General features: G+C 41.2%; 1 protein-coding gene and 1 non-coding gene across 39 annotated transcripts in view; both read left to right on the top strand.

Annotated features, from left to right (window-relative positions):
• SORBS1 (sorbin and SH3 domain containing 1) overlaps nt 1-20,019 on the top strand; it is a 469,099-nt gene that overhangs the window by 272,638 nt on the left and 176,442 nt on the right. For 6 of the 38 annotated variants that reach the window (XM_040362207.1, XM_040362230.1, XM_040362219.1 and 3 more), the window contains exon 1: nt 13,960-14,391. The exons of 4 other annotated variants lie outside the window; for them this stretch is intronic. In XM_040362207.1, the coding sequence (XP_040218141.1) occupies nt 14,246-14,391 (146 nt within the window). In that variant the 5' untranslated portion in view covers nt 13,960-14,245. Of the gene's footprint in view, nt 1-13,955; nt 14,392-20,019 lie in introns of those variants that run through there. 28 more of the 38 variants (XM_040362213.1, XM_040362209.1, XM_040362218.1 and 25 more) reach the window with 13 other exon arrangements.
• Nucleotides 16,710-16,869, top strand: LOC120912489. The gene has a single exon (XR_005743087.1). It is a non-coding gene; the product is annotated as a U1 spliceosomal RNA (small nuclear RNA).

Raw genomic sequence — 20,019 nt, 5'->3', positions numbered from 1 at the left:
ATGGATTTCCTCTTAAAAGAAACCATTTTTATTGATTTTATATGTTCTGAAATGGATGCAGTTGAGACCTAAAAGGTGTTGTAAACCCTCATGTTTTTCACCTTAATGCATCCAACCAGCTGGTTGATCAAACTTGTGACTGTATGTATTGCTTCATTTCTGGTGATTACTTGCAGTCCTATTTTTAAATTTCCTATTGCTCGAAAGTGGTTAAAATGGAATGAAAATTGCCATTTGTATGCGCCTATCTTTAAGTTTGGCTGAGGCAACCATGCACTGGGGCACTAAGATCTGCACAGTCGTTATTTAAAACAAATTAAGAACCTACAGATGTTTGGCTGGCAATGAATAGCTACTGTAAATCATGTGGCTAATACTGGGACTGGGTAATTGATCTGGAACCATAGTGCCATGGAATGTTTTATTGGGTATATTTATGCTCATTCTAATACTTAATCATCCTTCCCAACCAGAGTAATGCTTGTCTCTTTAGTGTAAACTTAAACTTTGAAAGTGTTTCTGATTTTTAAATGCCATACATGGCCTATTATGCACAAGAGATTCTGCAGCTTCAAGCATTGCTTCCAGCAATCAGACATGCCTGCCAGCAACCCTCTGGAGTAAAGGCAATACTTGGAGGGATGCAAAAAATCCCAATAGTGTTTTCAATCTCTCCTTACAGTGAAAAATATGATAAATGTGACATATGCAGGAAAAAAATATATATATTATATTACAAAAAGTATTGGGACACCTGCCTTTACACGCATATGAACTTTAATGGCATCCCAGTCTTGGTGACGTAACCAAGCTATCCCTCTTCAAAGTAAGGCAGTATATAGTCGTGCGACGATCCTTAAGTGGTAATGGACCTTGCTTTGTTCACTAGTGCGCAGTCATGTTGGAAAAAGTAGGGGTATATACACAGTATCTTACAAAAGTGAGTACACCCCTCACATTTTTGTAAATTTTTTATTATATATTTTCATGTGACAACACTGAAGAAATTACCTGACCCCTCGAAAGTCCCGCGCTCGGTCCTGAGATCCTCTTCGCCGCTCAGCCTGGCCACTGATTGTCTAGAGCAGATAGATTGAGGCCAGCGCAGCCATTGGCTGGTGCTGCTGTCAATCACATCCAGTGACGTGGCGCGCCGAGGGGTGGGGCCGAGTCATACAGTGAGCGGCTATGGCCCGCTCGCTGTATCACAGGAGCGCGCCCGCAATTACTCACCACCATGCAAGCTCTCGCATGACTGTGGTCAGTACTTGTGAGGAGGACCAGAGACAGCCAACGAGGGACCCCAGAATACGTGGATCGGGACCACTCTGTGCAAAACGAACTGCACAGTGGAGGTAAGTATAACATGTTTGTTATTTTAAAGGAAACATTTTTTTTCCTTTACTAACCCTTTAAGGGGTTCACACCAAACGTTCATGTTTTAGAGACCAGACTCCTTTTGCCTCTTCCTGAAACAAATTGGATTATCTGCCTTGTATTTTCCTCTCAATCCACATGTTCATAAATTATGTATAAAATCATCTTGGAAAACATGATTTATAGAAATCTTTATTAAACTCTCATATAGTGTGTATACTGTTACTCTATTACTGTATGTATGTGTATATATATATATATATATATATATATATATATATATATATATATATATATATATAAATATATATATATATACATATATATTAAAAGTATTCCACCAACTATAAATAAGACAAAACTGTCCATTCAAGAAATAAAATACAAACCGCGCTGATGTTGAGTGACAGAATTGGCCAACACCACCATAAATTAAGTGATAGATGAGAGACACAATAAATGTGTTTCTAATAATGTCCAAAGAGGAGTCCTTAAAGAGAATAGCAGTGTGCACCTTCCACCACACTCTTCTAATCCACCACATGTGAACACTCGCCCCTTCGGGGTTCAAACTCACCAGAAAAAAATGAATTATTGGCGTTTCAATGAATATCAATCCATTAACCGTGAACCTCTGCAGGCTGCATCTACCAAGGAGCCATTTGCAAGGAGGGAGCCTCAGATGAAACAAATAAAAACAGAGGAAGCCAACATAGCGTAATCCTGTTTTAATTGTAAAGTAGCCCCTAACACCAAGCTCCCCTATACATTAAACGTACATTCAAATATAAAGAAATGAACATTGAAAAGATCACCAGATCCTAAATGCGATCAGCATCTCCCGCTTAAGCCACAGTTTGGTTCCAGGTAGTGCGATGCTTCCTAGTCCCGCTTCGTGGAATGCAGGAGTCTTTTTCCAGCGTGTCGGGTAGCTCACGCCCTGACTAGTTTCGTCACTCGCTGACTTGTACGGAGGTCGTGGCTACACGGCTGACTCCGCTCAATAAAATCCTCCCTCTCCCTCCGCACGGACCAATCAAGGCTCGCCAGGCGCAACCATAGGTGCACATCACGCCGTGGTGATGTGTATCCAAGACGGTTCTCACTATGAGCGGGGAGGAGGGTCAGATCTATAACACCACACAAAATAGATAACGTTCTGGGTACTTTTCCTCATATAACTAAGAGGTTCATGTATAACACATTTAAACCTCAAATTGATTAGGATCAACTAACTTAATAAATATAAAATGACATAATAAATAAGGCAATTCATAAAATGAGTAGTTGCAAAATAGATACCACAGACAATAACGTTAAACACATAGCCTTAATAATAGTACTAAACGTTTAGCATATAAATTCATCAGTGGGAATGATAAACATATGAAAAAAAAAATATATATATATTGATAATATGATATAATATATAAAATAGCTCATAAGTCATATAGGTGAAAATACCAAAAGTAGATTGTACTCCACACCGATAGTATAATGTTTGAGATGTCAATTAAAACAAATATTAAATCTAATAATCACTTATAAAACAGTTTATATCTAAATCCACATTTAACCCCTTCGGGCATAAAGTGTCAACGGAGAATATACACTGATTTTCCCGCCTGGAGAGGTCTCTGACGAGGTTAGAGCCTCTCCAAGTGGGTTTCAGGTGGTCTACTCCCCAAAATTTGAGACCACTGGGGTTCTGATTGTGAAAAAGCTTGAAATGAAGCAACATATTTTGGTCTTTAAAACCAATAAGAATGTTTGCGATATTTTCAGCAATCCTTATTTTAATTTTTCGTTTTGTGCGGCCTATATAAATTAGGCCGCAAGGGCACTGAAGAGCATAGACTACATGTGAGGTATTGCATGTAATGAATTCTTTGATGGTGAATTCTTTATTGTTTGAAGACAAGCTCGACACCTTCTGCAAGCAAAAAACCCATCTCTATCCTAAAAGGAAGATGGGGGGATCTATAAATTTACAGACTACCTTGTCCGCAAAGATGGCCCTCCAAGGCCCTCCGATAAACAAATCATGGTTTAGATGGCAATCAAGAGCACATGCCAATGAGTGGCAAAGATCGCTTCAACCTCTCTATACTGAGAGTGGAAACCTGAAAAAAGTTCCACTCACGAACAACATTTGTTACAGGCCTATTTGCTTCACACAGTAGGTTTTCCCTGGGTGCAGAGGATAGTTCCGAAATAATGGAATCAAGAGATTCCTCTCGATAACCCTTTTCAGTAAACTTATCCTTTACAATTTGAGACTGCAGTAGAAAGTCGCTGTCCTCTGAGCAGTTTCTTCTGACTGGCCCTTAGGAATATTCCTAGGCCACATCGAATGGTGGCCACTGCTAATAGGTAAATAGCTGTTAGAGTCGGTGGGCTTGAAGAATACTTTCGTCCCCAACCTATTGCCAGTCCTGAAAATATCAACATCGAGAAAATGTATATTGACCAGACTATATTCGCTAGTCAGCTTGATGTTATTTCCATTATCATTCAATTCCTCTAAGAATAGTTGTAATGTGTCCGAGCTTCCCTCCCAGATGAAAAAAAGATCATCGATGTATCTTTTGTAAAGTAGCAAATGGGGGCGGGCTTTGGCGAATATAGTTTTGTCCTCCCATTCCCCCATGAAGAGGTTTGCTATGATGGGGGCAAATAAAAATATGTACTGTATATGCGGGCGTAAGGAATAAAACCCCCTGTTCTGAGAGGCAGCACATAATTTGCGTATATATATTTCCTTTTTGACTTGCTTGGTGTGCAAGGAACAACTTTATTAATTTTGCAATGATAACTACATAATATCTAAATATATAATATACTTATCCTTTAGGCCTCTTCCACAAGAGGCAGACTCTGTCGCTACGGAGTCCGCCGGCTCAGCGGAAGATCTCTCCGCTGATCTCCGCTTAGCCGGTGGATGACAAGTCCCTCTCCTTTCACTGAGCAGGGAGGGGCTTGTGCAGCACCGCTGTCTCCTATGGAGAGATCTGATGAAAACGGACTGCATGTCCGTTTTCATCAGATCTCACCCAATCCGATCCGCCATGGACAGATGGGGACGTATCGCCATCCGTCTGATTTTGGCGGATCAGATGTCAGCGGACATGTCTCTGCTGACATTCGACGCTCCATAGGACTGCATGAAGTGGCCGTTCAGGTCCGCCATCAAAACTGACAGGCGGACCTGAACGGTCCAACCGTGTGAAAGGGGCCTTAACACAGAGATTCTTCAGCAGACTGCAAAAAACTATATGTATAATTCTTTTGATTAAAATAAAAGGTAGCAGTCACTTTACTACATGTGCCAAATTTTCCTTCTGGTCACTGTACCGTGTTTGCACTGTCATAAGGGTCATGATGAATGTGCAGGTTTTTTCTAATGTCCTTGTGTGTTCTTATATGTTTAGTTACATCAATTACAGGAAAACACACACACACACCAAATTCTGCAGCAAAATAAATATGCTCTTACACCCAAAAGAAAATAAACAGACACGTTCACATACCACACACACAAATGAAAGAAAAATAAATAAACAGAAAGAGAAACAGTCAATTCTAATCCGTTTATTTTCTTTGCCTAATGCTAGCCTTTTGCTTCTTTTCATTTCAAATTATTTATACTTGCATACATTTCTGTATTAGATAGACTGTGTATAATCATTAATCAGTAAAGATATAAAGGTTGCTGCCAGTGGTGTTTTTATATAATTAAACCCTGTACCTCCATCACCAAAGCCAAGCAGACTGGATGACAACAGTCTGCCTCCATTGAAAATAAATCTCAGCATCAATGCTAACCCCAAGCCCTCCATCCCTCCAGCCAAAGAGATGTTTTGAGACCTCCTGAGGACCTTGGCATACTTTAAAAGGAGCCTCCTTGCCCTACCCCTTCCTACACCCCTAGCAAATTCTTTTCTGTCTGACACCAGCATTTTGTGTAGGGAGATATGGAATTGTAATTACTTTATTTTCAATAATAGTGCAAGACGTCTTTGGAAAAATAAACATTGGGGGGATTTCCTAGGATGTGATTGCTGGAGATCATTGAGTGGGCCTGACTGTGACCACCCACGGCACGTGTTGTTTTTTTGTGTTTTTTTTTTTCTTTTACACAGAATTTCCTTAAAGGACCAGTGACCCTAAAGTGACTTTTTAAAAGTACCAGATACGCTCACCGGACACTTTTATTAGGTGCATCTGTTCAATTTCTTGGTAACACAAATTGCTAATCAGCCAATCACATAGCAGCAACTCAATGCATTCAGGCATCTAGACGTGGTAAAGATCAAATTGAGCATCGGAATGGGGGAGAAAAGGTGTTTAAGTGACTTTGAACGTGGCATGGTTGGGCTGGTATGAGTATTTAAAAAAACTGCTGATGTATTGGAATTTTCATGCACAACCATCTCTGGGGTTTACAGAGAATGGCCGGAAAAAGAGAAAATATCCAGTAAACGGCAGTTGTGTGGACAAAAATGCCTTGTTGATGTCGGAGGAGAATGGGCAGACTGGTTCAAAATCATCCAAACGCGCTCATTCCTGTCTTTATGGACCATTCTATTTATTTCTATAAATAAATAAAAAAGTGGGGGTTGCCATCCAGGGCCCTGGGGAGCTTTGGGCCCTTTAATAATAATAATAATAATAATAATAATAATAATAAAAAAAAAAATATATATATATATATATGTATAAAAAAATAGGGGGCACCTCCGGGCCCCTTACAAAAAAAGGGGGTTGCCATCCGGGCCCCTTACAGGTTTACTGCCTGTACCCCCCTGATGGCGGCCCTGTTCAATGGGCTCGGCCACCCATGATTAAAAGCTCTAAACCTCCTATTTCTCTTCAAAAGGCTATACAATCACTTTAATCCTAAACCATGCCAACTGCTATTACACTGTCCAATGAAACAAAGTCGGTGACCAAGATGCCAATTTTTAGATTTAGTGGGTAGAAGGTTTGCTGTGTGCATTCCCATGATACCATCTTTAGTCTCAATATCCAGCTCTAAAAAAAGCTTCTTTTTTTTTTTGCCTGCTGATAATAGAAGCTCTTTCTCCACTCTCTCATATTTTTGGACAATAGTACAGTTGAGGCAAACTGTCAGTGTTTTTATAGATGGCAGGATTATGCCAGTCTGTTTGTCTGGTGAGTGCAAATTACTATCCTGTCAGCAAGTGTTAATGCCTGTACATCTGATATCCTGCTTTCCTGGCTACTGATAATGAAAAATGATTTACTGTGTGATCAATTCCTCAAGGCTGCTCTGTTACATTTACAGGATTGAGACACAGAGTAATATGTTTTCAACAAGTCTAGTTAGAGAAGGGAGACTTGGTTATGCCTTCTGTGACACCAAGGTTTAATGAAAAACTCTGATGGTTTATGTTAACCTATCAGAGCAAGAGAAGCTTAAAAAGATGTCCATCTTGTTGACGTTTAAAGATAATGGCACACTTAAATTTAAAGTGGTTTCTAAGACTAAATACTATGGGCCAGATTCAGATACATTTGCCCTGGCGCAGCGTATCAGTGATACGCTACGCCACTGTATCTTACCTGGCGGAATTTTGAATCCACAGCGATTTCGCGCCGTAAGATACGGCGGCGTAGTGTTTTTCTAGCGACGTATTTGAAATTGGGCGGGTAGGGGGCGTGATTTATTTAAATGAAGCGCATCCCCGCGCCGCTTGAACTGCGCATGCTCCGTTTTGAAATTTCCTGCCAAGCTTAGCGCGAAATGACGTCGCACCGACGTGATTTTTTGAACGTCGACGTGAGTTACGTCCTTTCCTATTCACGGACGACTTGCGCAAAAAAAAAAATGTAATTCGACGCGGGAACGACGGCCATACTTTAACATGGCAAGTCTAAAGATAGGCCAAGAAATAGCAGCTTTACCTATACGCCGGGAAAAGCCGACTAGCGACGACGTAAGAGAATGCGACGGCTGCGCGTACCTTCGTGAATCGCCGTAAAAAGCTAATTGGCTTCCCTGACGCGGAAAACGACGCAAACTCCACCCAGCGGGCGCCAAAGTATTACACCTACGATCCGAAGGCGTACGAAGCCGTACGCCTGTCGGATCGAAGCCAAAAGCCGTCGTATCTTGGTTTGAGGATTCAAACTAAAGATGCGACGCGGCAAATTTGAAAATACGCCGGAGTATCAGTAGATACTCCGGCGTATTTCTTCTGTGAATCTGGCCCTTTGTTCTCTTCTCTTTTATTCCTTATGGTCATGCAGTGCCAACATACTACACAGAACATTACAGAGTACATACCCTTGTATCAGTGGAGTGCCTAAGATGAACTCATGGTCTGATATTAAACAGACGCTAATTATCATACCAGAATATTTTAGGTTGTCAGAGCAAATACAGATAAACACAAGGACAGCATGCAAACTCTAAGCAAATAAGGAGGATGGTGGGCACTGTAAGGCAAGAGTGCTAACCACGTAGACAAGTCTTTCTCAACCAGGGTTCTGTAGAACCCTAGAGTTCCACTGGAGCTTATTGGGGGTTTCCTGATCAAAGAACACTTTACCATGGACTGTAGATACAAAAATTATTAGCAGGGGTTCCCTAAAGACTAGAAAGTTATTTCAAGGGTTCCCCCACATTAAAAAAAGGTTGGGAGTGGCTGGCCTAGACCATACTTTGAGTTACCTATCCGCATTAGTTCATGTTCCAGTTTAATGATTATCATTGCAACCTATGCAAATACTGTAGCAAATGTGTATTCTATGCAAACTTTTACAATGATTCTGCGGATACGTCAAGTTGTCTTAAAACAGAAAGAGGATGATTTACAAAAATAGTTGAGAATGTTCACACAATATAAAGATAAAGATAAAAGAGCAGGGCCAGGTTCACACTAGTACAACACACGCTCCGGCATTGGGAGCACATGTCGCATGACGCAATGATTCCTTATGAGAGCCATCTTAACTGGTCCGACACAAGTCGGTCCGACTTTAAAAAAGGTTCCTGCCCCACTTTGGTGCTACTTCTGCCTATTGAATATCATTGAAGTCGGATCAAAGTCGGATCCTTGTCCTAACCATCTGACTTGTAACATCCGACATGGTGATTACAGCTGATGCTATACAAGTCACTGCTGCTGAGAAATCAATGGTTTGTGATGTTCACAGAACAGTAATAACAGCCATGGATGGAGTCCAAGCTGTGTGTAAGGGGTGGGGGGTATAATTGAACTTTTCTCTTATTCTAAAATTACAGTAAGCTAGAATTTTTTTTTTTTTATGGAATAGCTGCTTTGAAAGCCCATATATACTCTGATAGCATGGCCTGAAAGGCCGCTACTAGACTTATTTTAGTGCAGGTATTGCATGTAGATTAGATGCCTCATAAATATGAAAAAAAGCTATAGAAATGAAGAAAATGTGTGAACTACTTCCAGAACAGTCCTACAATCCATTGACATATTCCACCGTAGAGTTGTTAAATGTTGCGGTTTTAAAATCATTGGTGGATTAGGGAGAGAATACATTTATTACAAAGTTGTGTTAATGTCTTAGTATGGAATGAGCAGAATTTCCTGTCATGCCTGGCATCACTGTTCACCTTCATTATTATCATTTGGTTATATGCCACCACTGTTTTCCTTACATTTCGGCTCATAAGGACATCTGAAAATTTGCAGCTGTATAAACTTGTCATTTCCTGCCGGTAAATGTAAAGTATCTAGAATTCCTGCTGATGGCTTAGTGCTACCTTTTATGTGCTGTGCTGAAGGCATTAAAAAGATTGTTTGGAAAGCCTGATTTAGTTTTTGGAATGACTGAGGCTAGAGACTGGTCAAAAAGTACCTGGTGTACAACAGAAGACACAGCAAAAGTGGTACGTTTTTTATTTAGTTGGAAATAGCACACATACTTTATCGCCCGCCTTTTTGTGTATACTCTGCATTATTAGTTATGATTTTTAATGCCCAGTCTTAAAGGGGTTGTAAAGGTAAAACATTTTTTCCCTAAATAGCTTCCTTTACCTTAGTGCAGTCCTCCTTCTCTTGCCTCATCCTTCGATTTTGCTTTTAAATGTCCTTATTTCTTCTGAGAAACCCTCACTTCCTGTTCTTCTGTCTGCAACTCCACACAGTAATGCAAGGCTTTCTCCCTGGTGTGGAGAGAGCCTCTTAAGGGGGGAGGGGGCAAGCAGGAGTGTCAGGACGCCCACTAACACACCGCTCCTTTCTCATTGACAACCAACGACCAGGGTTGTTGGGAAGAGGCCCTGTCCTCATCAACATGGGGACAGGGTGCTTTGGGGTGTGGGGGCCGCAGGGCACCCCCCTGCCACCAAAGCACCCACCCCCCCATGTTGAGGGCATGCGGCCTGGTACGGTTCAAGAGGGGGGGCGCTCACCCGTCCCCACCCCTTTCCTGACCGGCCAGGCTGTGTGCTTGGATAAGGGTCTGGTATGGATTTGGGGGGGACCCCCACACCGTTTTTTTTTGGCGTAGGGGGTTCCCGTTAAAATCCATACCAGACCCAATGGCCTGGTATGCTCATGCTTATGCCGTTTTTTATTTAAAATTTGGCGTGAAGTTCCCCCTCATGATCCCTGTTCAGAATGCAACACGTGTACGAATCAGATGCGTTCCCGTAGAAGATAACGGGCCTGAATTTGCACCTGAGCCGCACGGCAATGCACAGTGCGAATGGAATGCATTGCACATATGTGAACCAGCCTCATTAAAATCAATGCATTTTATAATGTTATGTGAATTGGATGCGGTTTAAGCCGCAACCAATTCGCATAGGTGTGAACCTGGCCTTAGACTAACTTCCTCTGTGTTGAGAAAAAGAAAAATGGTCATTCACTAACAGGTCTACCACCTCTGGCTTTTTGGTGGAGCTGTAAATCCCAGTACTCTCCAGTCAGAAAACAGGGTATAATTCCTTCACTCCAGAAAAGGTGCTAAGACACTTGCTGATTTTTCAGACTTTTTTTCTCAAAACATCTCCAGAATAAGAAAAAGGCCCTCCCAACAACTGTTTCACATGGGGCACCATGCTTTGTCTAGGCAGTTTGGTACCTGGAAGCACCTCAACACCCTTTCTTAAGAGTCAGTGAATAGTGAATCCTGTGTTCACCATACAAAACAACTGCCACTGCAGTAAAACATTTCTACACTTAGCAACTACATTAATATGTAGTTGGATGTATCAGTCAGGCTCTGGCTTGTTATGAGATGTCTCATTAAGCAGTTTCTAGTTAGAGATGGTAATGAGACTTGTTTCTTGTCAACCACTGCTTTTGCTTTCATATTCTAAATGGTGCTGATTAAGAAGGAGCAGTAATTGGTCCTCTCTACTCTATAATGTTGGTATTTAGTTGTATCTATTGGGTTCTTAGCTAGCTATACAGAGATTGGAGATTAAAAATAACTCCTGGAAACGGATCTGAATGACTCTTGACAAGGGTTTTATTCAAATTTTTCCTAAAACATTATACACTCCATTGTTGTGTGCCCACAAATCTGAACTATTTCAATAACATCTTGTTCACAAATCCCACTTGATCCTTTTTTAATGGGACACTAATCTCATTACACGTGGTGCTAAAGTTATTTATACTTTCAGGATGGCATATGGCCCTGTGACATCTAAATGTGCTAATTTCTATCACTTGGAGACAGCCTGGTCTGTCATAAGCTTGTTTACAAACCAAGGACATGCCGTTCAGGAGGCGTGAGAGGATCTCCGACATTCCTCACCTAGATCTGTTTCCAAATAGCCCCAGTGATAAAGCACATTTAGGAAACATCTCAAGACAAAGTTATGTCCATTATAAATAACCAGAAATCTTGTGTAAAAGTAGCTATACCTGAGCACATTGTACCACCCAGGACTTTTTTTTTCAAGGTGCTTACAGACCGGAAATGGTTATTTGACATGTAGGTGCTGGCTAATCTGTTGTTGCAAACCAGTATACATTTTCCAAGAAAATCCAAGCTTGCTGATTTCTAGAGGATATCTGGAGCAACTACAGAGCATAGATTCAGTATGTCTTATAGCCAAGCCATTAACTTGTCAGATCTGATAACCATTAGTTTGTGCACGTGGGCACATTTTGTTTACTTGTGAGTGTTCAGATCTAAAGAAAGAACTGGCCACCTTGGATGATATATAATGTGTCTCTTATGATGTGGGTAGTATGGCAGGTTAAAGTTTAGTCACCTTATCAATTTGTGGACAAGGATGCAATTGTACAAGAGTCACATATTTGCACCAATATTGCCCTTCAATGATCACACCATGAATCCTGTCTACAAGGCTCACTAATGGCAGAATAGGTCTAAGATTACCTTGTTCAAATATTACAATCGGTACAAATGATCCAGATATTGCTTCTGAAACCTGCCAGTGTAAAAATGTATGTGTGACAATGGCTTTGCATGGCTGTTGTCCAGGCCAGGCCTTGTCAAATGACCCTCTCACCCAGTTTTTCAGCCTGCTCGTAGTGGAACTCTATTAAAAATTGGTCAGATAACAGTTGAGATCCAGATCAATGTTCAAGCCTGAGGGCTGGAGGGTCTCGAGTTCAAAAATCAATCAGGTTTAGTTTTGTGATATTTTGATTTTCTTATTCTCTCCTCCAGTGACCCTTAATTTTGTCTATTCCGTTTTTCAAATATTTTAAACATATATTTTTTTACCACATTTTTATATGTCAAATTGGTGCCTTTTATCTAAAAGTATTAGAAATGTAATTGTATCCGTAATTATGTATACACTGCGATCTGTGTGGACAAAACAGTACAGTAAGAAGTGGTTCTATACCATTTCATTGTATGTTTACATCTATTACAATACCTGGGCTTCAGTCCCCAGTATCTAACCAAACATGGCCGCTGTGTGCATCCACTAGGGGATGGTCTTCTGTCCCCAGATCACACCAAACATGGCCGCCGTAGCACAAGATATCAGACACTAGAATACCTGGGCTTCTGTCCCTGAAACCCACCAAATATGGCCGCCGTAACACAAGACGCAGTGTTTGCAATAAAAGAGGAAGTGATTGTGTCGTTCAGGACGCTCCAGATGACGTCAGAATGACGAAACCGGTCGAGCGATCCGACAGAACGCCACTAATACTTCCGTTTTCTGCATGCTAAATCAATGCTCTGTTGATTCAACAATATTGTGAGTACCCATTTGTTTTACTAATAAAAACAGATTTTTAAACGATACTACACTATGTTGGCATACACTGTGAACGCTGTATACCTCAAGAGGGGGTACGAATCTGGTGAGTGCGGTCCATATAAGAGCACAGATTGGAGTGGATCACCGTGTGAAGCATATAAATAGATGTTCATAACAGCACAAAGCACTTTCTCTAATAACTTTATTTTTTAATTAACTTAATAGCGGCACTTATTTAATTTTTCTTTGTCATTGTTCACACATTTGGAGTGGATATCACAAGTAATGTAGCACTAAGATTCTATTTATTTGGATCACTTGGGACTGCGTACATCGCAGCTGCTAATTTATTTTCACATTGTTATTATTTGTTATATATATCACTAGTATAGTTCCTTTAAAATTGAGACCTTATTTATCAATATACACTAATATTTGAATATCTATTATTGTGCCTGTAACAATACCCAAAATATCAACACTGTATTCCACAAAGCTAGCGCCATTCCTACTCCCTTCCTCTCCAACGTTTTGGCATATGGTCTGGTCGTGTCCGAAACTCCAGCCCTACTGGGAGGCTGTTGCCTCCGCATTGACTGACATGACTGGAACGTGCGTTCCGACTGACTCCAAAATCAACGCTCGGTTTTACCCTGGCAGGACAAGTGCTCTGACTACGGACCCCCCAGTGGCTGAGTGTGACTGGTGTGCCCGCTCTCTAGAGGTTGTTCCCCCCCCCCCTTTCTTTAATCCTATGACTACACTACTTGTATGGGTTGTATGAGCTACTACTACTTGTATGGGTTGTATGAGCTACTACGAAGTTGCCAGCAGGAACTGATCTCTAGGTACGACCGGCTTTATGGAAGGGGTGAAACCCCCGGATGTAATACCTTTTCACTTCTGATGTTTTTTTGTTTTTTTTCCTCCTGTAGTTTTGATCTGTAATTCGCTGCACATGCTGTAATTGATTGCTTTGTAATGCTGATTTGTCCAATAAACTTTTCTGTTAAAAAAAAATTAAATAATAAAGTCACAAATGCTGAAATCACTGACCGAGACCTTCATTGACTGCAATACATTTTTTCTTCACAACGAAAACACTGAGGGTGATCCTGTGTCTGCTACAAAAATGCGTGTGTGTTATAGCTAGAAGGTTGATGAAAACAGATCTGTTGTAATGGAAAGGATTGTCGGTTGCAAATGTTTCTTGGATTCAAAATACGTTTCAAATGCGGATAGTCAGACGGCAGTTTAAATTGTAAACGCCTTTGGTTCATCCTTACACTTTTGGAACGTGTACTACTGTTGGTGTCAATATCCAGATCACTTGCCAGCTATTTTGGAATCTGTCCATTGAAACCTAAGCTTTGTATGTTGGTCTCCTACTTGCTAATGAAAATATTCCTTTGACGCTGTCGATGAGTCTTTTCTTCTGTTTACTTTGTTCTGCTAATCTGTATCTATCTTGCGGACACTTCTCATATTCTAGATACTGGGCCACCGGCTGCATTAGAGCAAAGCATCCTACACATGTTGCTTTTATGTCTGGTCGATGTCAAAGTCACAACAATGTCAGGCTGCTAAAAGCCGTGGTTGATTATGAAGGAGCCAGTGACAGGATGACATCACCAAGAAATGAATCTAATTTAGGCAGGGACACGAATGACTGGGGAGGGGGCATTTAAATGTACAGTAGAGACAATTTTCTCTGAATCACAGGTCACTTGTGAGCCACTGGCTTACACTCTCATGCTGACAGGAATTATGCGAGAACAGCAAATCGCATATGAAAAAAGGAACCATGAAAGGTAAGATACCAGAGAATAGATGGGATATGTAATGCAACCTATCACGTCCGTAATTGTTTGTGGTAGTTCCTACAGACAATGATGCAATTTGAATTATGTCTTAGGCCATTTACTGCCAAGTATTGTTTTCATTTCTCATACTGGTTTGCTAACTGAATAGATAACTGATTTTTAAAAAAGATGATCGGATTTCATTGTTTGTTTTGTGTGTGTGTGTTTTATTTATTTTTTTAACTTCTGATCATCATTATAGTGATCAGCAGCTTTTTAAAGTCGGATTCTTGTGCTGAGAGAATTCAACACTTTTTCAGTTTCTGGATTGTTTATCATAAATTATTTTCTTCTATAGTTTATAGAACTATAATGTTTCTATAATGTTTATGGATTTTCAACATTTTACAGGTGTCAATACACATGTACAGAGAAGCTCTATGTTAGTCAAAGCAATTTTTTACTGAAAAGCCTAACAAGGCCTACAATCAACGTAACGATATCTCTTTGTTTTAACATATGTAAGATGAACTAGTGATATTCCATAGCAGGTATAAGGGATTGGGGGATGAAACAATTTAGAAGAGAAAATAGCTGCTATGTTTGGTATCTAGGGGCTTAGGAGGACATTGAGCAAGATAAACCAGCGAGATAAGGAAAAAAAAGGGAGGTGGGAAGAGTTTAAAGGAAGGGAGTAACCAGTGGATTATCTTAAGCCCTTTTCTTAAATGTTGAGGCCGATTTGTAGAAACTACTGATAAAGAAAATATAGAACCTTTTATAGAATGTTAAGGATTAAAACTTGGATTCAGCAAAATCCCCCAAACTTGAGTCTTCTGACTGACACTTACGGTACTTACTTAATAGTACCAAACTATCTTGGCAAGTAAACCTACTGTGAACTAACTCATAGTTTACGTTGTCTTAAGCCTTGGTGTTGGGGCTATTGGGACTTATTGTGAGCATAGCAAAACCCCTAATTACAAGAAGTGTGATACCAGCTCTATTTACTGCATTAAACGTTTACAATTTTCGGTTACACTATAACACTAGTTTGCTTGTTGAAAAAGGCACACATGAGAACTGCCCCCCACCACCTCATCCTTTTCCTTACATTGCTGCCTGTCTTAGCGTGGTCCATTTCACCAAACACAAACTACCTACAAGTTTACCCTTCTTTATTTTGTGATAGGAGTAATGTTTTTCAGATAGTAGTACCATCTCATCTTTCCTGAATAGTGATGTGATTACTGATGTACTATCATGTATGAAGGCATGTGTTGCTTTGCAAGGTTCTGCATAATATGGCCCTGGGCTGGATTTTGCAAAGGCCGTGTATCAGTAACGTCAATATTTTTTTTTTTTTATCTTTTAGAACTTTTTACGTGTGTAAAATGCTTTAGTTTGAAGGGGCAGTCCACCCAAAAGTAACATTTCAATTACTGTATATGTGTGGCTTAGAAGATTCGCCATCCTGCTTCTTGTATCTCTAGGGATAATCCGTGTGGAGATCTCTCCCTCATAGCTCCTGGCTGTCCATCTGGGGATGCACCCATACACTTTTGGTTGTTGTCACTTCTCATTTGTAGCACTGGCTCTTCTACATTTGCACGAGCAATACCTATAGTACCCATGTAACATCCAGAGTAAAGGTAGTCCTTTATTTGTGGTTCCTAGGACAGTTCTACAACAAAATGTTGGTTTTTATTTTCTGAATCTGAAGGTTTTTCTGTTAATGTTCCTTTCTAACAGAGGGCCATTCTCTAAAGCAACCTTTCCTCTTCAATAGTACAGTCCCCCACCTTGTTCTTTTAAACTGTTTATTTACATATTTGCACCCACACAGCTCTTTACAGGGTCACTGGGAATGTATGGCCTGAAGCATGTCATATGTAATCTCTCTCTACTCTCTACTTAGCTGGTCACCAGTCAAATTTATATTTACAAGTCTTGTTTAAATCTGGTAGATGGCCGTGGGAAACTTTTTGTTTTTGTTTAAACTTTCTGTCTGCAACAGGTCTGTAGTGGGTTGATTTGAGAATAGATTACCTACATCAAAAGTAGGATTCTTGGATCACCAGATTACAGACAGAAGGGAGCAAAGTGGGCAGGTACCACTACAGCAATGCTTGGGTGAAAGTCTGAGGTACTAAGCTAGTTAGCTATGCTTCCCATTTGCATTTCAGGGTTCAATTATTATAATTTTTTGATGGCGTATAGCTATAAGGTAACTTGCACACAGATGAGAGGCTGAAAAAATGCAGAGCGTAAAATTTGGGGCATTTTTCTGTGCCCCGGTGAGCCGAAGGTGGTGCATATAGCCTGCCATACATTACCTGGCAGGGGAGACACCATGATCATGAAGGTGGTTCTCCCAGGGCGAGGCTCGGCCATTGCACACTCTAGGCCGTGCTGATCGTGGTTGTCTTCCCTGCCGCTTCTCGGCCTTTTGGCTGGGACTGGGTGTGGTATCTGTCCTTATCAGTTGTCAGCGGAGCGCTGAAGCACCTCCTACATGCAGAGAATGGATGCAATCCAATGACGTCATTGCACCTGGAAGGATGGTTTCAGCAGGGACTACGCTGTGCTGCCCGACAGAATACTGGGGGCCGGCCCATGGTTGAGTCTGAGCCATCTGGAAGGGTGCTCCTGGTGAGGATGGGTACTGCGCTTGGTCTTGGTCTTTTTGCCGAGTTCTAGTCTGGCCTTCTGGCTGGCTGGTGTAAGTGCTATCTCTGTCAGCGATCCGGTTGGAGGAGCTGGTAATGCCCTGTGGTATGACGGGGTAGAGCCATGCAAATCCGCTGGGTTGACGGAGGGTCTGGAGGGGCTAGTATTGGTGGAGGCTGTTATCTGAGTGGCAGTTCTCACCAAGAAAACCTTGAAGGGCTCTCTAGCTGGCAGGGGTGGAGGGCTGCACTGGCCGGTCGGGGGGTCGGATATGGAACGAAAAGCCTATGGTGCATGTGCCCCTGGAGTGGCAGTCCAGGGGTATCTGAAGATCACTGTGTGTGAGGGACACATTGATTTAAGATACCACGGTCACTGCACCAGATACACGCTTTTTTTTAGCACCTGCCTCCTGGGCCAGGCCTTTTGCCTAGGACCGGAGGAATTTTTTATTCCTGGCCGGAGGGCCTGGTCATTGTTTCACCACAATGGCCACTTCTTTCACTCTCCTCTTCACTATCCCTTCCCCCACTTTATTTTATTTAAGCCTGTGTTTGTCACTTTTTTGTCTTTTTTTGTTGTGCACGTTTTGTCACTGTGTGATTAGTAGGGTGCGGGTCCTCGGGCCAGCCCTGAACATCTTGGGAGTGGGTGGACATGGCCTTCTGGCTTAGTTCGCCTGCTCTCATGGGGTCTCCCTTCTGGGGAGCCCCACCTAGTACTGGGAGGGTTCTGTTTCGGCAGTCCCTCCGAGGAAGTTGGGTCCGTGTCGGCTTCGGTTGCTCGGACCACAGTACCTCAGTCCCCGTCTGGAGCCTAACGCCCCGGGGGATCAGGGTTTGGGTCCCTCTTCACAGGAGGACCACTTGACGTTGCGCCCGTCTGCACGTTTTTTTGAACACTCTTTATGTGTGTGCACATTTTTTCTGCACCGGGTGGAGTTTTTTGGGTCATAGGCTTTTCAAATAAAAAAAATATATAGCCTGCCATACAAGTGATTGATTGACTGTACATGGCCATACTATTGTAAACTCCAATGCTTCTGTGCATCTCTGTTGATCTGCACATGCGTGTACATTACATTTCCTGAACGCGAGACTACTACATTTTGGAATATTTTTTCATTATGTAGAATGTTTATATGTATTTTAAATAAAGTTTTCTGTGATATAAAATTATATTGACTGTCACCTCTAGATGCTCATACACGTGGCCTTTCAGGCAAAGGACTTCTCCATCCAGCTTAATATATACACTATTGTTTAGAGCTTACTGCATGACTACAGACTGTAAAATCAAAGCACAGAGATTACCATTGCATCACAGCAGAGAACATTGCTGATCAATCTGACTTTTCACATGACTTTGTTTTCCATTGATATGAATGTACCTTTTGTGTACTAATGCATTTTGGATGCATTTCCTGTGTATAGGAAATTATAGTTTAGCCAATAACCAAGCTGCAGGCAGGGAAATTACATCTCTGTTTTCCTTAATAGCGGTGTAAAGGTTCGTTTTTTTTTATTTTCTAAATAGGTTCCCTTAAATGGGTTGTGAAGGTTCTTCTTTTATTTTATAAATGGGTTCCTTTAAGCTAGTGTATTGTTGGTTCACTTACCTTTTCCTTCGATTTCCCTTCTAAATGTTTTTTTTCTTTGTTTTTAATTTCTCACTTCCTGTTTCTCCTCAGTAAGCTTTCCACCATCATCCGAGTCATGGAAAGTCATTTAGAACAGCTTATTGAACACCTTACTGAGGAGGAACAGGACAAAGAAAGCAAAGAAAAAAAACATTTAGAAGGGAAATTGAAGGAAAAGGTAAGTGAACCAACATCGCACTAGCTTAAAGTAACCTATTTAGAAAATAAAAAACAAACCTTTACAACCCCTTTAAGCTAGTGCATTGTTGGTTCACTTACCTTTTCCTTCTATTTCCCTTCTAAATGTTTTTTTTCTTTGACTGAATCTCTCACTTCCTGTTCCTCCTCAGTAAGCTTGCCCCCATCATCCAAACCGTTGGCTGGGGGTTAGTCAGCGTGCTCGCCCCCTCCCTTGGGGCTACATCCCTGCGGGAAGACTATGTGAACACAGCGTCTCCCCGCAGGGGTGTAGTCCCAAGGGCGGGGCGAGCACTCTGACTAACCCCCAGCCAGAACGGCTCGGATGATGGGGACAAGCTTACCGAGGAGGAACAGGAAGTGAGAAATTAAGACAAAGAAATAAAACATTTAGAAGGGAAATCAAAGGAAAACAGGGATGTAATTTCCCTGCCTACAGCCTGGTTATTGGACAATGGAGGAAAAGTAGCATTACACTGATTGGTCTAACTCTGCTCTCTACTTATGTCAACACATGTCAATACAGTAGTACTGCCCCTTCTTCAACCAGTATGAGTACTGCCATGGAGGATATGGCAGGAAAAGACACATTTTGGTACTTCTGCTAGTTGTATGTAAACATACATTTAATTATGCTTAAAGAAATACACGACTGCTTCAAATGGTATTTTAATATATCTGCCTGGAGCCCAGCTTTAATCTGCTGTGGATTGAAGACCAGAGATGAATTTTAAATATAAAAAGTCAGTGCCAAATTTGAAAACTCTATTCGATTGAATGTATGACTCGTGTTTTGTTTCCACATGTGATTGCAGCTGTAACTGCTGACAGCAGCTTTCTTTATTAATGTCCATAAAGAGGTAATAGTTCCTTGCAGTTGCCATAAATAAAACGTTGGCTATAAATGTTTGCTCATCATATGGAAAGGTTAATTATGATTTATACGTAGAGTCCACTTAGACAGAGTATTGATTCTATTGAGTCATTCCTTTTCATTATAACTTCTGCATTTACAGCAATAATCCCATGTTCATAGTGCATTAGAAAAAAAGATAGAGCTGTTTGATGCTTACAAGAGAGGTTTTACTATGTATTATTCCCTTATAATTGTGCTGCTTTCCAGGGGAGGC

Source organism: Rana temporaria, chromosome 8 (assembly GCF_905171775.1).
Source record: "Rana temporaria chromosome 8, aRanTem1.1, whole genome shotgun sequence".
NCBI classification, from domain to species: domain Eukaryota; kingdom Metazoa; phylum Chordata; class Amphibia; order Anura; family Ranidae; genus Rana; species Rana temporaria.
Note: the sequence above shows the minus strand (reverse complement) of the source record. Positions and strands in the feature narration are given on the sequence as shown.